The 15202-nt window shown below is 54.2% G+C and overlaps 4 protein-coding genes across 4 annotated transcripts; 1 reads left to right on the top strand and 3 right to left on the bottom strand.

The window, feature by feature from the left end:
- Nucleotides 1-127: 127 nt before the first annotated feature.
- On the bottom strand, nt 128-5658 carry KVR01_000094 (uncharacterized protein; the record flags this gene model as incomplete). The annotated part of the gene is made up of 6 exons (XM_044782502.1): nt 128-304; nt 385-1687; nt 1755-2384; nt 2457-2810; nt 2881-4559; nt 4627-5658. 6 exons carry the CDS (start codon nt 5656-5658, stop codon nt 128-130), a joined length of 5175 nt encoding a protein of 1724 aa, XP_044650043.1.
- A 3282-nt stretch (nt 5659-8940) lies between these two features.
- KVR01_000687 (uncharacterized protein) lies at nt 8941-10607 on the bottom strand (the record flags this gene model as incomplete). Its single annotated transcript, XM_044792301.1, has 4 exons — nt 8941-9389; nt 9461-9604; nt 9670-10233; nt 10292-10607. 4 exons carry the CDS (start codon nt 10605-10607, stop codon nt 8941-8943), a joined length of 1473 nt encoding a protein of 490 aa, XP_044650636.1.
- A 1394-nt stretch (nt 10608-12001) lies between these two features.
- On the top strand, nt 12002-13486 carry KVR01_000280 (uncharacterized protein; the record flags this gene model as incomplete). The annotated part of the gene is made up of 5 exons (XM_044786318.1): nt 12002-12220; nt 12319-12635; nt 12696-12943; nt 13006-13145; nt 13286-13486. The coding sequence occupies 5 exons, from the start codon at nt 12002-12004 to the stop codon at nt 13484-13486; spliced, it is 1125 nt and encodes a 374-aa protein (XP_044650229.1).
- Nucleotides 13487-13616: 130 nt separating this feature from the next.
- Nucleotides 13617-14801, bottom strand: KVR01_000140 (uncharacterized protein; the record flags this gene model as incomplete). Its single annotated transcript, XM_044782511.1, has 2 exons — nt 13617-14564; nt 14637-14801. 2 exons carry the CDS (start codon nt 14799-14801, stop codon nt 13617-13619), a joined length of 1113 nt encoding a protein of 370 aa, XP_044650089.1.
- Between the last annotated feature and the right edge of the window lie 401 nt (nt 14802-15202).

The raw sequence follows: 15202 nt of genomic DNA on the forward strand, positions 1-15202 counted from the left end.
TTTCAAGAAGAAGCATTTATGAGATTACCACTCTATTATCAGGGTACAATTGGCCAAGTCAAACTTAGTAGGTGTTGTATTCTACCTGGATACGGAGGAAAAGTGGTAATCCCAATCGCAGCCTTGTCTACACCAGGAGCCCCTGACCCGGCGTCACAGTCCACCGGTCGGCTGTGAACCTCAGCCTGCCCTCCAGCCTCATCTGGTCTGGATTCATATAGATGCGCACGCCAATCGATCTCTTGCCCATGTTGAATACCCGGAAGATCATGTATACGGACTCGTTGTTTGTCAACTCACTCATCTGCGCCGAAGTCAGTGGACGACTCGGCAACCTTGGCAATATAGTCACGCTGCACTTCGAATTGTCATGGGCAGACTCACCTTCCGGTACTGCGCGTCACTCATAAAGAACGGCGCCTCGCACGGCCCCATCGTCGCCTTGACCTCGACGTAACACCGCGGCGCCCGCGGGCGGCCCTCCCACTCGGCGCCGAGGTACCCGCCCTCGACCAGCAGGCGCACCAGCACCGCCGCAGGCCCCGGCCCCGGCCCCTCAGCCTCGTCACCCCCGCCGTCGTCCCCGTCCTCAACCACAATGTCGGCGCGCTCCTCCCGCGGCCACCCCGCCATGCCCGCGTACTCGGCGTGGCCCGCAGCCGCCAGCGCGCGGATCGGCGTCTGCCACACCTCGCGCGACAGGCCCCGGCCCGCGCCGCCCTCGCGTACCGCGCGGCGCAGCAGCTCGAACGCGAACAGCTCGCCCGCCGCGCCGATCAGCTTCTTCTCCTGGTCCGTCACCGCCCACGCGCCGCCCGACGGCGAAAACATGTGGCCCTCGTCGTCCTCTGTGCCGGCCGCGGGGGACAGCATGGTGTCGGGCACGGCGCTCGCCGTGTTGGCGCTGGGCAGGGTCGCGGTGGCGCGCGCGGCCTGCACCACGTGCGCTAGTAGGCGGCGGTACGGGCCCGATGTGGCGCCGGTTGCTGCCCCGGGCGGAGGGGAGACGGACCGTTCGTGCCTGTGGGCTGTGCGGGTTGGGGACGGTGTGGGTGTGGTGATGGTGGGGGAGGAGGAGCGCCTGTGGCCTGTTGATGATGACGGCGGCCTGCTCCACGTCGAGCCGGGTGTTGAGATGCCTGTGAGGACGTCGGCGTCGGCATCGTCAAGGCCTGGGGAGGGCGATGATGGCTGGGTCAGGTCGCCCGTGCCTCGCGGGGTGGAGACGTCGTGCTCTACGTTGGCGGCGTGTTCGAGCTCCGCGCCGAGGCTGGGGGCGGTCAGTTCGATTATGCCGTTGTTCTCGAGGATGCGGTTGATGGCGGCGGCAGACTTGGTGGCCAGAATGCCTGTGACGACGGCCACAATGTGGTCGTCGACGCGACTATCTGGCACATTGGTCACGGGGTCGGTGTTCATCCAGGTGACCAACTGCTTGGGCAAGGAGTCGCCGAAACAGACTTCGAGCGAGTCTCTGTCGTGTGGCACGTAGATAGTCAGTGTACCGGCGGTATCATCGATGTATACCTCGCTCTGCTGCTGCTTGACTGAAACGGACGTCCCATCTTGGCTGATAGTCAGCTCCGACGAGATGGTGTCGGTCTCTAACGTCTTGGAACTGCGGAGCAACTCGTAGAAGGCAGGGATGTCGTCGCGCGCTCGAGGGCTCCGGATATGAACTGCTACCCTTTACATATATTAGCCCTCGAAGATGCGACGGATGGCGAGCTCGAGGTGAGTTAGCCGCAACATACCGTGTCAATGCCCGGGCCTTCCGGCCCATGTCCAGGCTCAGGTCGGCCAGGGGGAAGGCCGAGACCGGGTCAACAACAGATACCTCCCTCACCACCTTGGAGAGGTATCGCCGCCCAAGTTGCGCCCACTTCAGGAAACGCTTCAGGTTGTGTACCTCGGTGAGATCGAAGGCCAACACCTTTATCTTGCCCTGGAACAGCTCCATCAGCGGCTGGCGGTCTACGATGGCAAAGTCGTTCTTGCTCGAGCATAGTTTGATGTTGCCGTTGCGGTACTGGACTGGCAGAATCGGATGCTTGAGGAGGTTCTCGGCCGTGCCCTCCGGATTCTTGTCCTCGGACTCGGATAGCAGCGCGTTCATCTGCCAGAGCAGGTCCTTGACCTGCTTGACTGTAGTCCGCTCGGGGTCGACGCGCAGCAGCTCATCGTAGACCATGTTGACGGTGAGGCGGGGCACCTTGAGAACATTGACAAAGAAGTCCTCCAAGCTATCATCGTAGTAATTGTTGAGGCTCGTCCAGCCCTGGATCTCCGTGGCGCTCGACCACAGGCACTCCGAGGGTGCCGACCAGTGGTACTGGCTTTTCTCGTTCTGGATGAAGATCAGAGAGTAGGTTTCAAACTCTTCTCTGTTGACCCGTCAGATGCTGTTCGAGTCTCTGAGGGCTCAAAAAAGGACTCGGATCTTGGGCTAGACGTACCTCATCTTCTTGGCGTTGATGCTCGTGGTAATCCAGCCGCGACGAGCTCGGTTTAGACACTCATAATGAGGGTTTATAAGATCGAATTCGGAGCAGCCTTCGGATTGCAAATACTTTATCTCGCGGATGGTATCCTCCCATGAGTATTTCGTCATGGCCAGCGAGTCTTGGAAGAACTGAGTGAGGAGAGTCAGGTCCACCCCGGGAAATGCAGCCTTGTATCGAGCGATAATGGGGTACTTGTGCCGCAACGTGAGAGGTGCGTCCAGAAGGCATATCGAGCACTCAACCCAGGCAGCCTCGTCATCTCCAGATGCAGGGATGTAGACCAGGCTATGCATATTAAACTGTTTCCTGTTGTTGCCTGAGTGGTTAGAAAGGGCTGGTTTGACATATAATATACGGCACGATCGTGACTCCTTACCGATTCTCTTCCCATGATGATCGATCTGTTGCCTCTCTAATGCGAGTGTGGATCCGGCCGTATATGTCTATCATTCGCTCAGGGCGCTCGATATCATTCCGCGAGTTCTTTGCTGCTTGGGTGTAGTAGACGATGTCGATGTAAAACTGCGCGTCTTCCTGCGAGCCAACAGCCAGGTCCCGTTTCAAAAAGTTCCATACCCCGAGGTTATCATCGTCCAGGGTCTCTCCAACGAGCCAGAGAAAGGGGAAATCTTCTCCTTCCATGAGAGACAAAGCCTTCTGCTGAAGACCGGGAATTGGCAGGTATGTTTGGCCGAGCGCATATGTAGACGTCCCCCCTACGTTGCAGGCGACTTCGATGCTCTTCAACTCTTCGAGTACAGCGGAATTATTGAGCACCGAGTCCTTCTCTGACTCCCATGCGTACCGCAGGAAACCGAGGAAAGATTCGGGAATCTCCTCTGCCACATGCTTGCAAAGCACCGAGAGCGACCCTCCGTTCGCGCTGACAAGCCTGGGGGATTTCCTGACCCCGATGGCTACTTCGAGCCACTCGCGCCAGGAGAGACTGCCTGGCTTGGAAGGCTCGTCTTTTAGGTAATCCTTGTGAATAAAGTGGGTGATCTTTACAATAGGGTCCAATTGCTCTTGGGGCTGCTGAGAAAGCTGCCATGGACTGAATGCGTCGTCGCTGGGGAATAGGAATTCCACTTGTCTTGGTGAATTGAGTCCGAGCCACGAATTGTGAACCATGACGACATCGTAGTGTTTGAAGGTGCCACGCTGGTGACTGCATGTCTGGTAAAGAAATTCGAGCATGGCTTTTCCGATTGAGAGGGGAAGGTATTGCCTCTGGCCGAACTTCTGTAGCGTCTTGGTCCGGGCGTCGTTGACGTCGACGTAGTGTGCCCCGAGGTTTTTGAACAGCTTCAACCTTTCCGAGTTTTTACATTCCGAGGCGGCCAGTATGTTAAGGCCAAGGTTAGTAGGTACCTCAATTCCGCTGTCGAGAGTCGGAAGGTAGACATCGCTGGTGGTAGCAGAGACCCAGATCCCGCTGCTAAGGGGGAGAAGGCCGAAAGCCTTCGTTTGTGCTATCGTACTTGCCCAATTCCTGTCCCAGGATAGGTTAATAGCTTTGGCAGCCCGGGTATGCCAATCTGCGGTTGTCACTGGGTTCTTCATTCGCGAGTTGGGTAGGCTTAAGTCGTATCCGACTCTTTCCAGAATTTCATTCTGATATAGGAACTGTAAGCCATAGTCCGCAAGGATAACCTGGTCGGCTGTCTCATAGCCCGTAGAGATGTACATCTCCGATGTCCCGGGCAAGTCTTCGAAAAGAGGGTTGCCGTTGCTATCCTGCGACCAGGCGGAAACACGACGCAGGTCCCCGATGCGCTTCGGAAAGCCTCGACGACGAGGCTCGAGAATCTCTGCCTCGGCCAATTTGGCGGTAATCTTGTTGACTAGTCCCCCCCAAAAGTCGTCCCAAGGGTACTCCTTCATGCCTGCGAGATATCTCATCCATTGATATCTAAGCGTCTTATGGCCATACATCTCATGGATGGCCTTGATGAAGGCTTCAGCAACTCCATCCAGGAGACCTAAGTTCCTCGACGCAGAGGTGACCACATCCTCTCGGTTTGCCATTGTGACGAAGTCAGTTTGGATCAAGAACTACAATCTATTAGCCATCACGTAGGCAGGCGAACAAAGGATGCGACATCTGGAAGGAAGCACCAACCTTGAAGCCAAGGCGACGAATGGGGAGGAACGCAAAGACTTGCTGTGCCTCGACAATGGGAATGTCGTTGGATGTAAGGGGGAACGCGAGAATAACCTCGGCCTTTCCGTAACTCTTGGTTGCTTCTTCGGTCGCCGTGTAGGTTCTGTGAGTGCTCTTGGCCAGGCTCGTGGCTTGGTGCTTGGTGACATGACAGTATGTGTTGGTTGTTTCTGTGTCCCCACCAGCCTCGGACTTCCGCTTCGTAAGAACAGCTCTATGTGTCGTCTCGTTGATGCTGATGGACAGAGCCGTGGATGACACTGCATCATTGTCTTCGTCGTAGATGGTCACCTCAATGCGACGGAGCTTCTTCAAGAAGAGCAGCATCGTGTTGTCGAGCTCATTTAGTTCCTTGAGAATGTCGTGATATCGGGTGGCAGCCTCAGAGTCGCCGTGGAGGTACAAAGTAATGCGTGTCCACCCTTCACCTGGTGATTCATCTGCCGAGTCCTCCCATTCAGGTGAAATCATGCCCATCCCGACATCGCCGGGGTTGTGTGTGAAGGTGAAGGAGTAGTCGCCTGACTGAATGAGGACTCTCCGGGCGACTTTGAACACGGACTTGAAACCAATACCTTTCTCACCAATGTAGCCATGGCCGCCGACTTTGGAGCTGTTACCGATACTGCAGATTGCTCTCAGGTTGGCTTCGTTAAAGCCGTCCTCGTTGCACTCGATCACAACTTTGTGCTTGTATAGGTGGAAGGCGACGCTAGGCTGTTGCCTGGCTGCTTGAGCTTTGTCGTAATGGTTGTCATCTGCGTTCTGCAAGAGCTCAAAGATGAAACGGACATCTTTGGAGTAAAGTTCTCTGGCGAGCACCATGATGGAACTTCCGATCATCTTGTCTTTGGCAAGGAGAGCTTTCTGAACTGCCCTTCGGGTTTCTGCGTCCATCTTGGCGTACACACGCTCGCCGAGATAGCCATGTTCGTCTGCGATACTCTTGACGAGCTCTCGTGCGGTGTGCCGAGCCGATGATTCGGTCATGTTACCGTGAGCAGGCGAACAGAGCCGCCTTGGACCTTCAAAGAAGATTGAGAGCCCACTGGGATGAGATAGTATGAGAAGGTATAACGGATGGTAGGTCAGGATATGAGGTCGACCTCAGAGATACGAGGTAGGAGCATCCACAGTGATGGATACCATGATCACAGATAAGCGCCGGCTGGGGATCTGGCGTGATTTGACTATGGGGTCGTCCAGGTTGGCAGTGAGAGGGGCTTGGGCAGGGGTTAACGGGGTCGTGGATCCGCTCCCCTACGATGCTGCGCCGTATATCAGGTCAGCCCTCCTTGCACCCTATTTCCGTTAACCGCCGTGGATTGTGAGGCACAGCAGTCTCACCCCCACGCCCTACAGGCCGACTATAGGATTAATATCTAGGTAGCTGAGGATTAAGGCCTGTAACTACCTATTATAGTGAAATTATTATAACAGTGTCTCACCTGATGTGAATTTAGGAGGGATGAATATAAAGATAATTATCCATGACTAGACATGCTGCTCTCCCAGTTGTGTGTGCTGTATGAGTGGTTGAAGTCGACTTTGGATTGGGTTGGGAAGTGGAATATCTCATCCACATCCCATGTTCTATCTTGATATCTAAAACAGAAGTCCAAAAGGTTCCAATTCCGACGGCAGCTTCCTAGCCGTCCAGGCTCCGCGGGAGATGACGATGCCCTATCAGAAGGTACTCAGGGGGTCTTGTTCCCCAATATAACCTGGTAAAAAAAAATGTAGGAAATAACCACCAAGACCCAGATCGCGACGCCACCTAGAATATCCCCCCTTCCCTTATGTGGCTTTCCCATTTCATATGCAAATTCCGTAAACACGTCGTGGTCGTGGTCGTCGTTACATGGGATGTGTTTTGCCTTCTCTTCTCTCCGCCGTACATGGGTATTAGATGGCCGAATTATATCACTAGTTTTCCTCAAATGGGGTATCCAGAAACTTGTGTGTGCATGCTCGGAGCTTTGCCCCTGGCCTGTCTAGGCCTCCCGGGGGTTTCTCGAGATCATGTCTTAGGGGGGCCTTGCACATATATGCCCCCTCTTCTTCTCATAGTGTTCTCCCTTGCGCCCCGTGGTCTCTGTGCCCAGCTCACAGCAGCAGCACCAGAAGCTGCACAGAGGCAGCAGCAGGGTGGGCGAGACACAACTTGAAGGTGTGTGTATGGGAAGCCAATGCGGCCACCCTTTCGCCCTCCTTTTTCTTCTCGCCCACCCACTCCTTGCCAAGCCGTGGGGGGCGGGAAAGACAGCCGCCCCCCGGATCAGTCGTTTAATATCTCGCTGCTGCTGCTCGTCGACCCCGAGGAGACGGACATTGAGCGGCGGGCGATGGAGACGAGCCTGTAGATGCCGAAGGAGATGAGGGCGAGGACGAAGAAAAGGACGATGATGATGATGGCGATCGTGTCGTTTTCTTTGACCATCTTGGCGGTTTTTTGTGTGTGAAACTTTTTATCTTTTTTTGCGTGGAGGTTGGGTCGACGGCGGCACTGGAATGCGGGACTCGGGAGCTAGGCCCACGGTCTCTTGGAGCGGTTCGTTGTGTTTGTTCGAAGCGATGTGCTTGCACAGCAGGATAGATAGGTAGGTGGAGTCGATGACGGTCGTGTAAGTGTTGCTCTCTCTCTCTCTCTCTCTCGATAACACAGCCACAGTACCGAGGATAGACAGGCAGAATGGGGACCGAAATGGATATGGAAAGAGGAGAGAAGAAAAGTCGCAAACAGTAACAGGACGGGAGAATTGGTTTTGTGGTGCGGGCCCAAGACCAGTGGCCGCGAAGCTGCAGTAGGCCAGGAGCTTGGGGCTGCTAGCTGATGCCCGGCGCTGATGCTTGGTGCTGTTGCCCCGCCACCAGAATATGGCCATGTCAATAATAAATCGGCGGGCTGGGAGTGGGGTCCCGTCCTTTCCCCAACCACCGCTAAGCCGGATCTGTTCGCCTCTGCTGCAGGAACGACCAGCCAGCCCATGCTGTTGTTTTAGACCAGGGCATGATGATTCCTTGGAATCCTGACTTTGTTGCTGCTGACGTCGTTGGATTTGTTGGTGTTGGTGTTGGCTCATTTCGATGTGCGGGTTTGCTGTGGTGTCTACTTAGAGTTACCCTTGGGACAGTACTATGAAGTAGGTACGGAGTACATCTGTACCTGGACGTGCTAGCGACGCTAGATCAGGCCGGAGCTTTGATCCATGCTTTCCCCAGGCCCATGTGGTCGATCGGCAGGGAGCTAGCATGATGGGCCCAGGCCATAATGTAGGGCTGGCAGCTCCACCTCGGACCACTGACATCAAAACTCAGTAAGCCTCTTCCGCGACCACCACCCACTTCATTGATCGAGGGCAGTATCAGGTGATTGACAGTATTGATATTTATGAAAAACTTGCATGCACACAGGTTTCAGGGTTTTCGGGCTCGGTTTCGGTGTATACAGACTGCTTGAAATCAATCTGCACAAAACCAACAGCAACCAACATTCCGAATGTCTCGTCTACAATCGGAGTCAGTATTCAGCCTGAAGGCATCCCCATAAAGTCGGTGCACAACGCCATCTATTAGTAAAAAGACAAGACCCTGATCAGTTCTCCCGACATAAAGAGTACGAATGCTCCGTACTGATTAGCTACTAAGCCGTATTTGGTTCCCTATGACCCGGCATTTGTTACCACTTTACCCCCCGGATCCATTCGTTGCTAGTTGACACGTCGATTTCCACGCTGACAAACGAGTTTGGTCAGTTCATCCAAGGGATCTACTAACTCACGACACAGCAACTCACCTTACCAAAATGCATTTACATACGAACTCTACAGTATTTTCACAGCGAGATGTAATTATACAGAAATATAATTAAATCTATATGAACACATCCCTGAAATCTTTCTATCTGAAGTCCATTTCTATATTCTACTGCGACGTCGTGATCCAGGTATAACTTTTCCCTGGAGATGATTCAAGTCAATGACCCGAGGTTGCAAATAATCGAAAACCTTAGAACGGTTCCTTAAAGTCCCTTGCGATTATAGCATGCGGCCGAATTAGATCCAGTCTGCCCCCCACCCCCCACCTGGTCCAAGTTTTCCGTCGGCAAGGAGCCGAGAGCACCCCTGCTCAAAACTGCTCATGATGCTCTTGAACACGACGGTGTGCCATGGAATCTTGGATCCCCTCTTTAGGAGAGGCCTAGACAAACGAGGAGCAGCCCGGCATCTGACCTTCGTGTGGTCATCTTATCGCGGGCTTCCCCCCTGTCAATCAAATATTCAACCTGTTCTGTACAGAAACTGGCCTAGCCCGGGCCATCAGCGGCGTCTTGATCCACAGCGCAAACGACTTCTGGGCGGCCCAGTCCCGGCTCTCGCTGCAGAGCTCAAAGTCGAACTTGAAGATGAGGGTGGCCAGGATCAGCCTCATCTCGTGCATGGCCATGCTCTGCCCGAGGCAGTTGCGAGGCCCGAATCCGAACGGCTGGTGGGAGTCTAGGGCGTCTCCGGCGTACAACGGGTCGGCCTTGAGCCAACGCTCGGGTGCGAACGTGGCGGCGTTTTTGAAGTTGGCCTCGGACTGGTATGTTGACCAGTGGTGGACCGATACGCGGGTCTCAGGCGGAACCCACTTGCCGAGGATGTTCTGCCCGCCCTTTGGTACCACTCGTGGACTGCCGATTGGGACAGGTGGGTAAACGCGAAGTGCTTCTTTGAGGCCTGTAAATAATTGTCAGTAATGGATCCTGAGCGAAGTGTTGTAACACACCAGAGTGTTTGAGTGAACTTACAGGCGTTCATGTATTTCAGCTCCGCAAGATTCTCAAAGGTCAGATCGTCGAGTTTGGTAAAGCTTCCTCGGATCTCCTCGACGAGGACCTTCATCTTTTCGGGGTGCCTGAGGAGGTTGTATACACAACCACTCAACAAGGTGGCTATAGGAAGTTCATCCGTTAGAATGCCATTGTTCAACTTTTGGAATCCGGTTTTATTCACTCACCCGTGGTTTCTGAGCCAGCCAGCATGAACAGCTCGGCGTTGGAGTGCATCTCCTCGAGAGTCAACTCCTTCCCCTCCTTGGCTGACAACACAAGGTTCCAGACATCAGGCTGAGTGGAACCATCCTGTAGACGCCGGTTGACACGCTCCTCCGAATGTTTGCAGTGAGTCACTCGCTGCTCGGTGACCGACTTCGGCTCGAACCGGGTAAATATGGCATTCAGGATCGGGTAGTAGTTGATGATTGACGCAATGGGAAGCATCTTGAGGGACTCAAAGATCGACTTGACCCATGGGCTGTACTCATTCTTGGCCAACAGTCCAAGAGGCTGGCCGAAGCAGAGCTCCGCCATGACGTCGAACGTCGCGAAGTTCAGCAGTTGGGTCATCTCCACGGGCTTGTTGCCATCCTCGCCGACCTCCGAGATCTTGTACGCCAATAGATCGGCATATTTTCGGAATAGGGGCTCCTGCTGCTTCAGCGCACGCTCGGAGAATGCCGGCGAGAACAAGCGGCGGACTCGCGAGTGGTTCTCGGTAGTGGCGGTGAGCATGCTAGGAACACCTGCCTCGCTCCGTTAATTTGACGAACATTGAAAGGCTCTGAGATCTCGTCGACTAACCATTAACAGGCTGGACAGAGAACTCTTGTGCCTTCTCCGTCACCTTCGGCCCATGAATATCTTGCCAGGCCTGGCCGGTGGCGTAGCTCAGATCGGTCGGACCAAAGCGAATGACTGGTCCATATTGGTCATGAAGTTTCTTCATCCATTTAATATCGTCGCCCGAGAGTGACACCAGCCAGTACGGTATGCGAGTAATGGCACAGATCTTTGGACCGGGTACATCCGCCAAAGGGTGAAACGTGACGGAATAAATAGCACTGGCGAGGAGGTAGGCGCAAAATAAGGCCACCGCGGCAAGGATGGTGTTCAACATCTTGCTCGGACACTGCTGAAGTAACACCGCTAGGACCGTGACCGAGTGTCTCTCGAATAGAGAGGTGCACTGTCGTCCACTTGGGCAAAATAAAGGGTGTATTTGAGAAAGCGACCAGAAGGGGCGGTTGACGATATACCCGGAGAAAGGGGATTGAAAACTACCGACCGCTGAGTGGTCAATCGGAAAGTCGGCCGTTACGGGTTATTACCACCGTTCATCCTATACCGTCCATCCGACGCGAACAGGCTGTAGAGCGTTGGAAAAGGTGGTCCAAACCAAGGCGCTACTCAACCCGGTTGCTACGTTGTTGGCGGAGATTTCTCTTTAAAAAAAACTCTATCTCCACCGGTAATTCCTTCAAGGCCCACCATGCTTCGATACGCTCTACACTAGCTGCCCCAGTCTTGTACAAGTATCTGGCTGTATAAATTTATGCTCTGAGGACTAAGGAAGCGTCGGCTCCATGGGGTTGAAACTAGACCCTTGCGCTGCTGTATACTCAGTACCTACCTAAATAGGCATATATCTAGACGATCTCGGCAGATCTGCTATTGTATACTAGTACTAAGCACCTGGGCACAGGTATTCGTACCTAGGTAGTCTACATCTGCACAGAGTCGACGCAGCGTCACGATGATCATCCCTGGGTACCAGGCGAGGACATTCAGAACCTTTCAAAACTGATCAAAATACCTTCTCAGGCGCAAAAAGTGTGGGCTAAACACTTTCCCGGATTGCCGGAGTACCTGTGGCGCAGACCGTGTTGTCCGCGACGGGCAACAGAGCGAGTCATTTACAACTGTGTCAAGGATCCAGAGCCATCGCTTAGAGCCGATGTTGGCCCAAAATGGCCAGATCTATCGGGGAAGACTACCGGATCAACCAATCCAATGCCTGCACTCGCGTGGCCGTTTTACCAGGATGGCGCTGACTCGAAGGGTACGGGCATATTCAAGGGGAAACGAGAAAGCATCCCCACTACTAGTAGGTTACGGAGTGCCATCAACAATTTACCACACGAGCCTTGGGCAATGGGGCAATGGGGGTGCTCGGCGTGCCAGCGTGCCAGCGTGCCTGTCACAGGAGACTAGCGGGGACAAGGGCTCCCGGGGAGCAATGTAGGATCGAGGCCTAGTAGGGGGGAACCAAGGTTTTGCGGCTGAAATTGATTGCCACGCCCACGGATTTCAAGGGCACAAAGAGAGCCAATAATAACTTGATTCCTGTCTTTGGGCTTGAAGTTCCCCCGAGTTTTTCATTGATGACACCGGCGCCGTATTCTGTGCCGACCCTAACGTTGACATTCTCGGAGTCGTCTATCTTTCGCCCCAGAAGTTCCACGAGCATGTCAGACATCTCCTGGGCTGAACTCCAGCAAGCACATCATCAGCATGGCAGCTTCCATGTCTGGTGAGCAGATACAGGCTCTAGCCAACCAACTTGAACCGATCAACCCCACTGGCCTAGGTAGAGCAGTTCAGGTTGTTGCCATTTTCTTAGGTGTTGTTTGTACCATCGTCGTGTCCCTCCGGATCTACGTTCGAGCTGGTTTGTCCGGAGCGTCAACAAGAATATGGGGTGTGGAAGACTATCTGGCTCTGTTCGGAACTGTAAGTTTCTTGCGAGACTTTGAGCTTCCCCCGTGGAATATGCACATGTCGCTCAATCTTGATTGAGTGACGATGATAGCTGATGATGTGTGCAACAGCTTCCATTCCTGCCATCCGTCGTCTTCGCCGTGTATGCTGCTCGCTATGGCGTCGGTTCACACGATAACGCCATTCCGTCTCCGCTCTACCTTATTCGAGCAACCGAGTACGTGATCTTCTGGGAGATTCTGTACTTTATATCTTCCACTATCATCAAGTGTGCGATTGGCTTTACCTGCATTCGCCTGGACCGGCGAAGAGAGATAGTGATCCCAATATCTATCAACATGGCCATCATGGTCATCATCGCAATACTCGCCTTAGTATTTGTGTTCGCCAACTGCAGACCTCTCGCAGCGACTTGGAACCCAGCACTGTAAGTTGACGTGAAAACCTTTATACGCTGAGGCGACGCTTCTTACCAACTCCATCTTAGAGGAACGTGTCAAACGTTTATCAGCCTGCAAACAGTCAGCTACATTGTTTCCGCTATCCAGATGGTCACCGATTGGGTGTGCGCAGGCGTCCCATTCGTCATAGTTGCCGGGCTACAGATGTCGCGCCGCAAGAAAGTATCCGTCATCTGCATTCTGGGACTTGGAGTTTTTGCAAGCGTGGCAACATGCGTTCGCATGCCATACCTCAAGTACTATGACACCACGAAGTACCCGACCGACATAGCATGTGAGTGTGGCAGCCACAGTCCAGATTATGCCGGCAGCGCTGACCAGCCCGGCACAACACAGATCATCTTGGTGTCATCAACATCACCTCGAACATTGAGTGTGGTCTAGGCATCATTGGATGTTCCCTTCCACCTCTGCGTAAGCTGTTCAAATTTTATTACGGTTCTTCACACGATGGGGATTACAAGTACCCAAGAGAGGTCAGTAATATTTATTTTCTCCATTTCAAACCTGTCTCGGTCTCGAGGGACCCAAAAAGCTCGACTACATGTATCGAGAGATACAACTGGAAATACAACGATCGCATTCTCATCAAGACTTTACTGACCCCTCACGGCAGAGTGAGAACGCTCTCGGGGGTTCTGGCCGAGGCATCAAGTTGAGCTCGATTAGCAATGGCAATCCAGGCTACCACGCGTCGGCTAGGCGTGCCAACTCCGGTGCTCTTGAGCTGGAGTTGGAAGATGACGACTCGAGTCGCATGGGCATCATGCGGAAGACCGAAGTTCATGTTAGCTCAGCCTCCTTTCGCCATGCCTGACCCTTCCCGCCACGCCTACTAGTGGCGAGCAGTACTCGTACAAAGAAAACACTGGTTTTCGATTTAATTTCAAGACAACCTGGTGCGCCGTGGTTGAACATTCCTTTACATTTGCGGCTACCTAGAGGTTCTACGCCGCCTCATCAACAATCTCCAGGTTACCAACCTTGAAGGTCTGGCCCTTGCGATCCCCGTAATCACCGCTATTATGATAATCCTTCACCCTCGTCCGTACGTACTCGAGCCCCTTGACAGGCGCAGCCTCCTCTGGCTTGTCACCAACCAGCCCCAGTCTCTTGAGCAGCGGCGACGGTGCCGGCTTGATATCGACGTCATTACCCGGGCGAACGAAATAAAAGAGGCCCAACCTCTTCCCGCCCACCTGGTCAGGCGGCGGCCGCGTGACCCTATGCGTCGTGGACCGCAGGTACGACGCCGACCAGAAATCAAGCGTGTCGCCGACGTTGCACACAATGCCACCGTCCACAGGCGGCACATACCGCCACCCCCCCTCCTTGGTCCGGATCTGCAAGCCCGCGACGTCCTGGCTCCACAGCAGCGTCAGCGACCCAAAGTCCGTGTGCGCGCGCGCCCACGTGTTGTCGACCTTGGCGTCGTCCTCCGCCGGGCGCGGGTGGTAGCACATGTACCGGAGGTGGTCGTCAGAGGGGTCGTCATAGCGGTGCGCGTCCGCGAAGAAGCCCTCCGGCAGCTCGAGGATGATGGCGAACAGGCGCAGGATGCGGTCCGCGACGCCGAGGGCCTTGCGGCTGAACGCCTCCACCTCGGGGGTGAAGGGGTCGAAGAAGGGGTGTCGTGGCTCCGACGCGTTGGACGGCGTGAACTTGGCGTGGTTGTACGACTCGACGTTGTCGCGGACCTCGGTGCCGCGGACGGTGCGCTCGTGCAGCTCGCGGTACCCGAAGTAGTTGCCGCTGGCAAAGTCGCACTTGTACCGCGGCTGGGCCTTCTCCGCGTGCGGGAGGGCGAAGAAGGCCTGCCCGATGTCGTACTGGCGCTGGATCTCATCCTCTGTGAGGCCGGTGCCTGTCACGCTGAAGAAGCCTGTGTTGTGGACCTGGAAGCCTGTCAACGGGTTTGTTTGACGCGGTCAAGGTCAAGAGGCTGAATAGTCTTGTCAATAACCTACAGCATCTCGCAGCTCCTCGGCGAGCTTCTCCTTGCCGCCTGGTTCGTCGAAGGTTGAGAGGTCCAGGACTTTTATATCCGCCCATGGGAGATCATGCGATGTCTTAGCTGGCCGCTCCCACCTGGGCAGGGGCAAAGTTTCGGGACGACTTAATGCGGAGGGCATTCTGATGAGACAATGTGTTGTATGAATGTAAAATGGTAGTGGTGTTGGCGAGGGCCGAGGTTCTGATGACGTCTCAATGTCTTATACAGAGCTTCCGACAATAAATCATAATAAAGCTAGTGTAGAAGCATGTATATTTCTCCAATCTTGATTGTAATGCCGATTATCGCTGAGGGGCTCAGTGTCGCATTTGGTTGGGATGTACATCTTAGGAGCACGTCATCTAAGCTAAGATGGTGAGGAGAACATATTGGGATTGCTATTACCAGTAGAACCTCCTGCAGGCTGATGTTAATCAGTTGCATCCTGCCTCCTCTACCATACATGTGATATGTGACACGCATCCAATGACTCCTTGTACAAAGCATCAGCCGGCCAACAGACCGGAAGTCTAAGTCCTG

This window comes from Diaporthe batatas, assembly GCF_019321695.1.
Source record: "Diaporthe batatas strain CRI 302-4 chromosome Unknown Contig00001, whole genome shotgun sequence".
In the NCBI taxonomy this organism is placed as follows: domain Eukaryota; kingdom Fungi; phylum Ascomycota; class Sordariomycetes; order Diaporthales; family Diaporthaceae; genus Diaporthe; species Diaporthe batatas.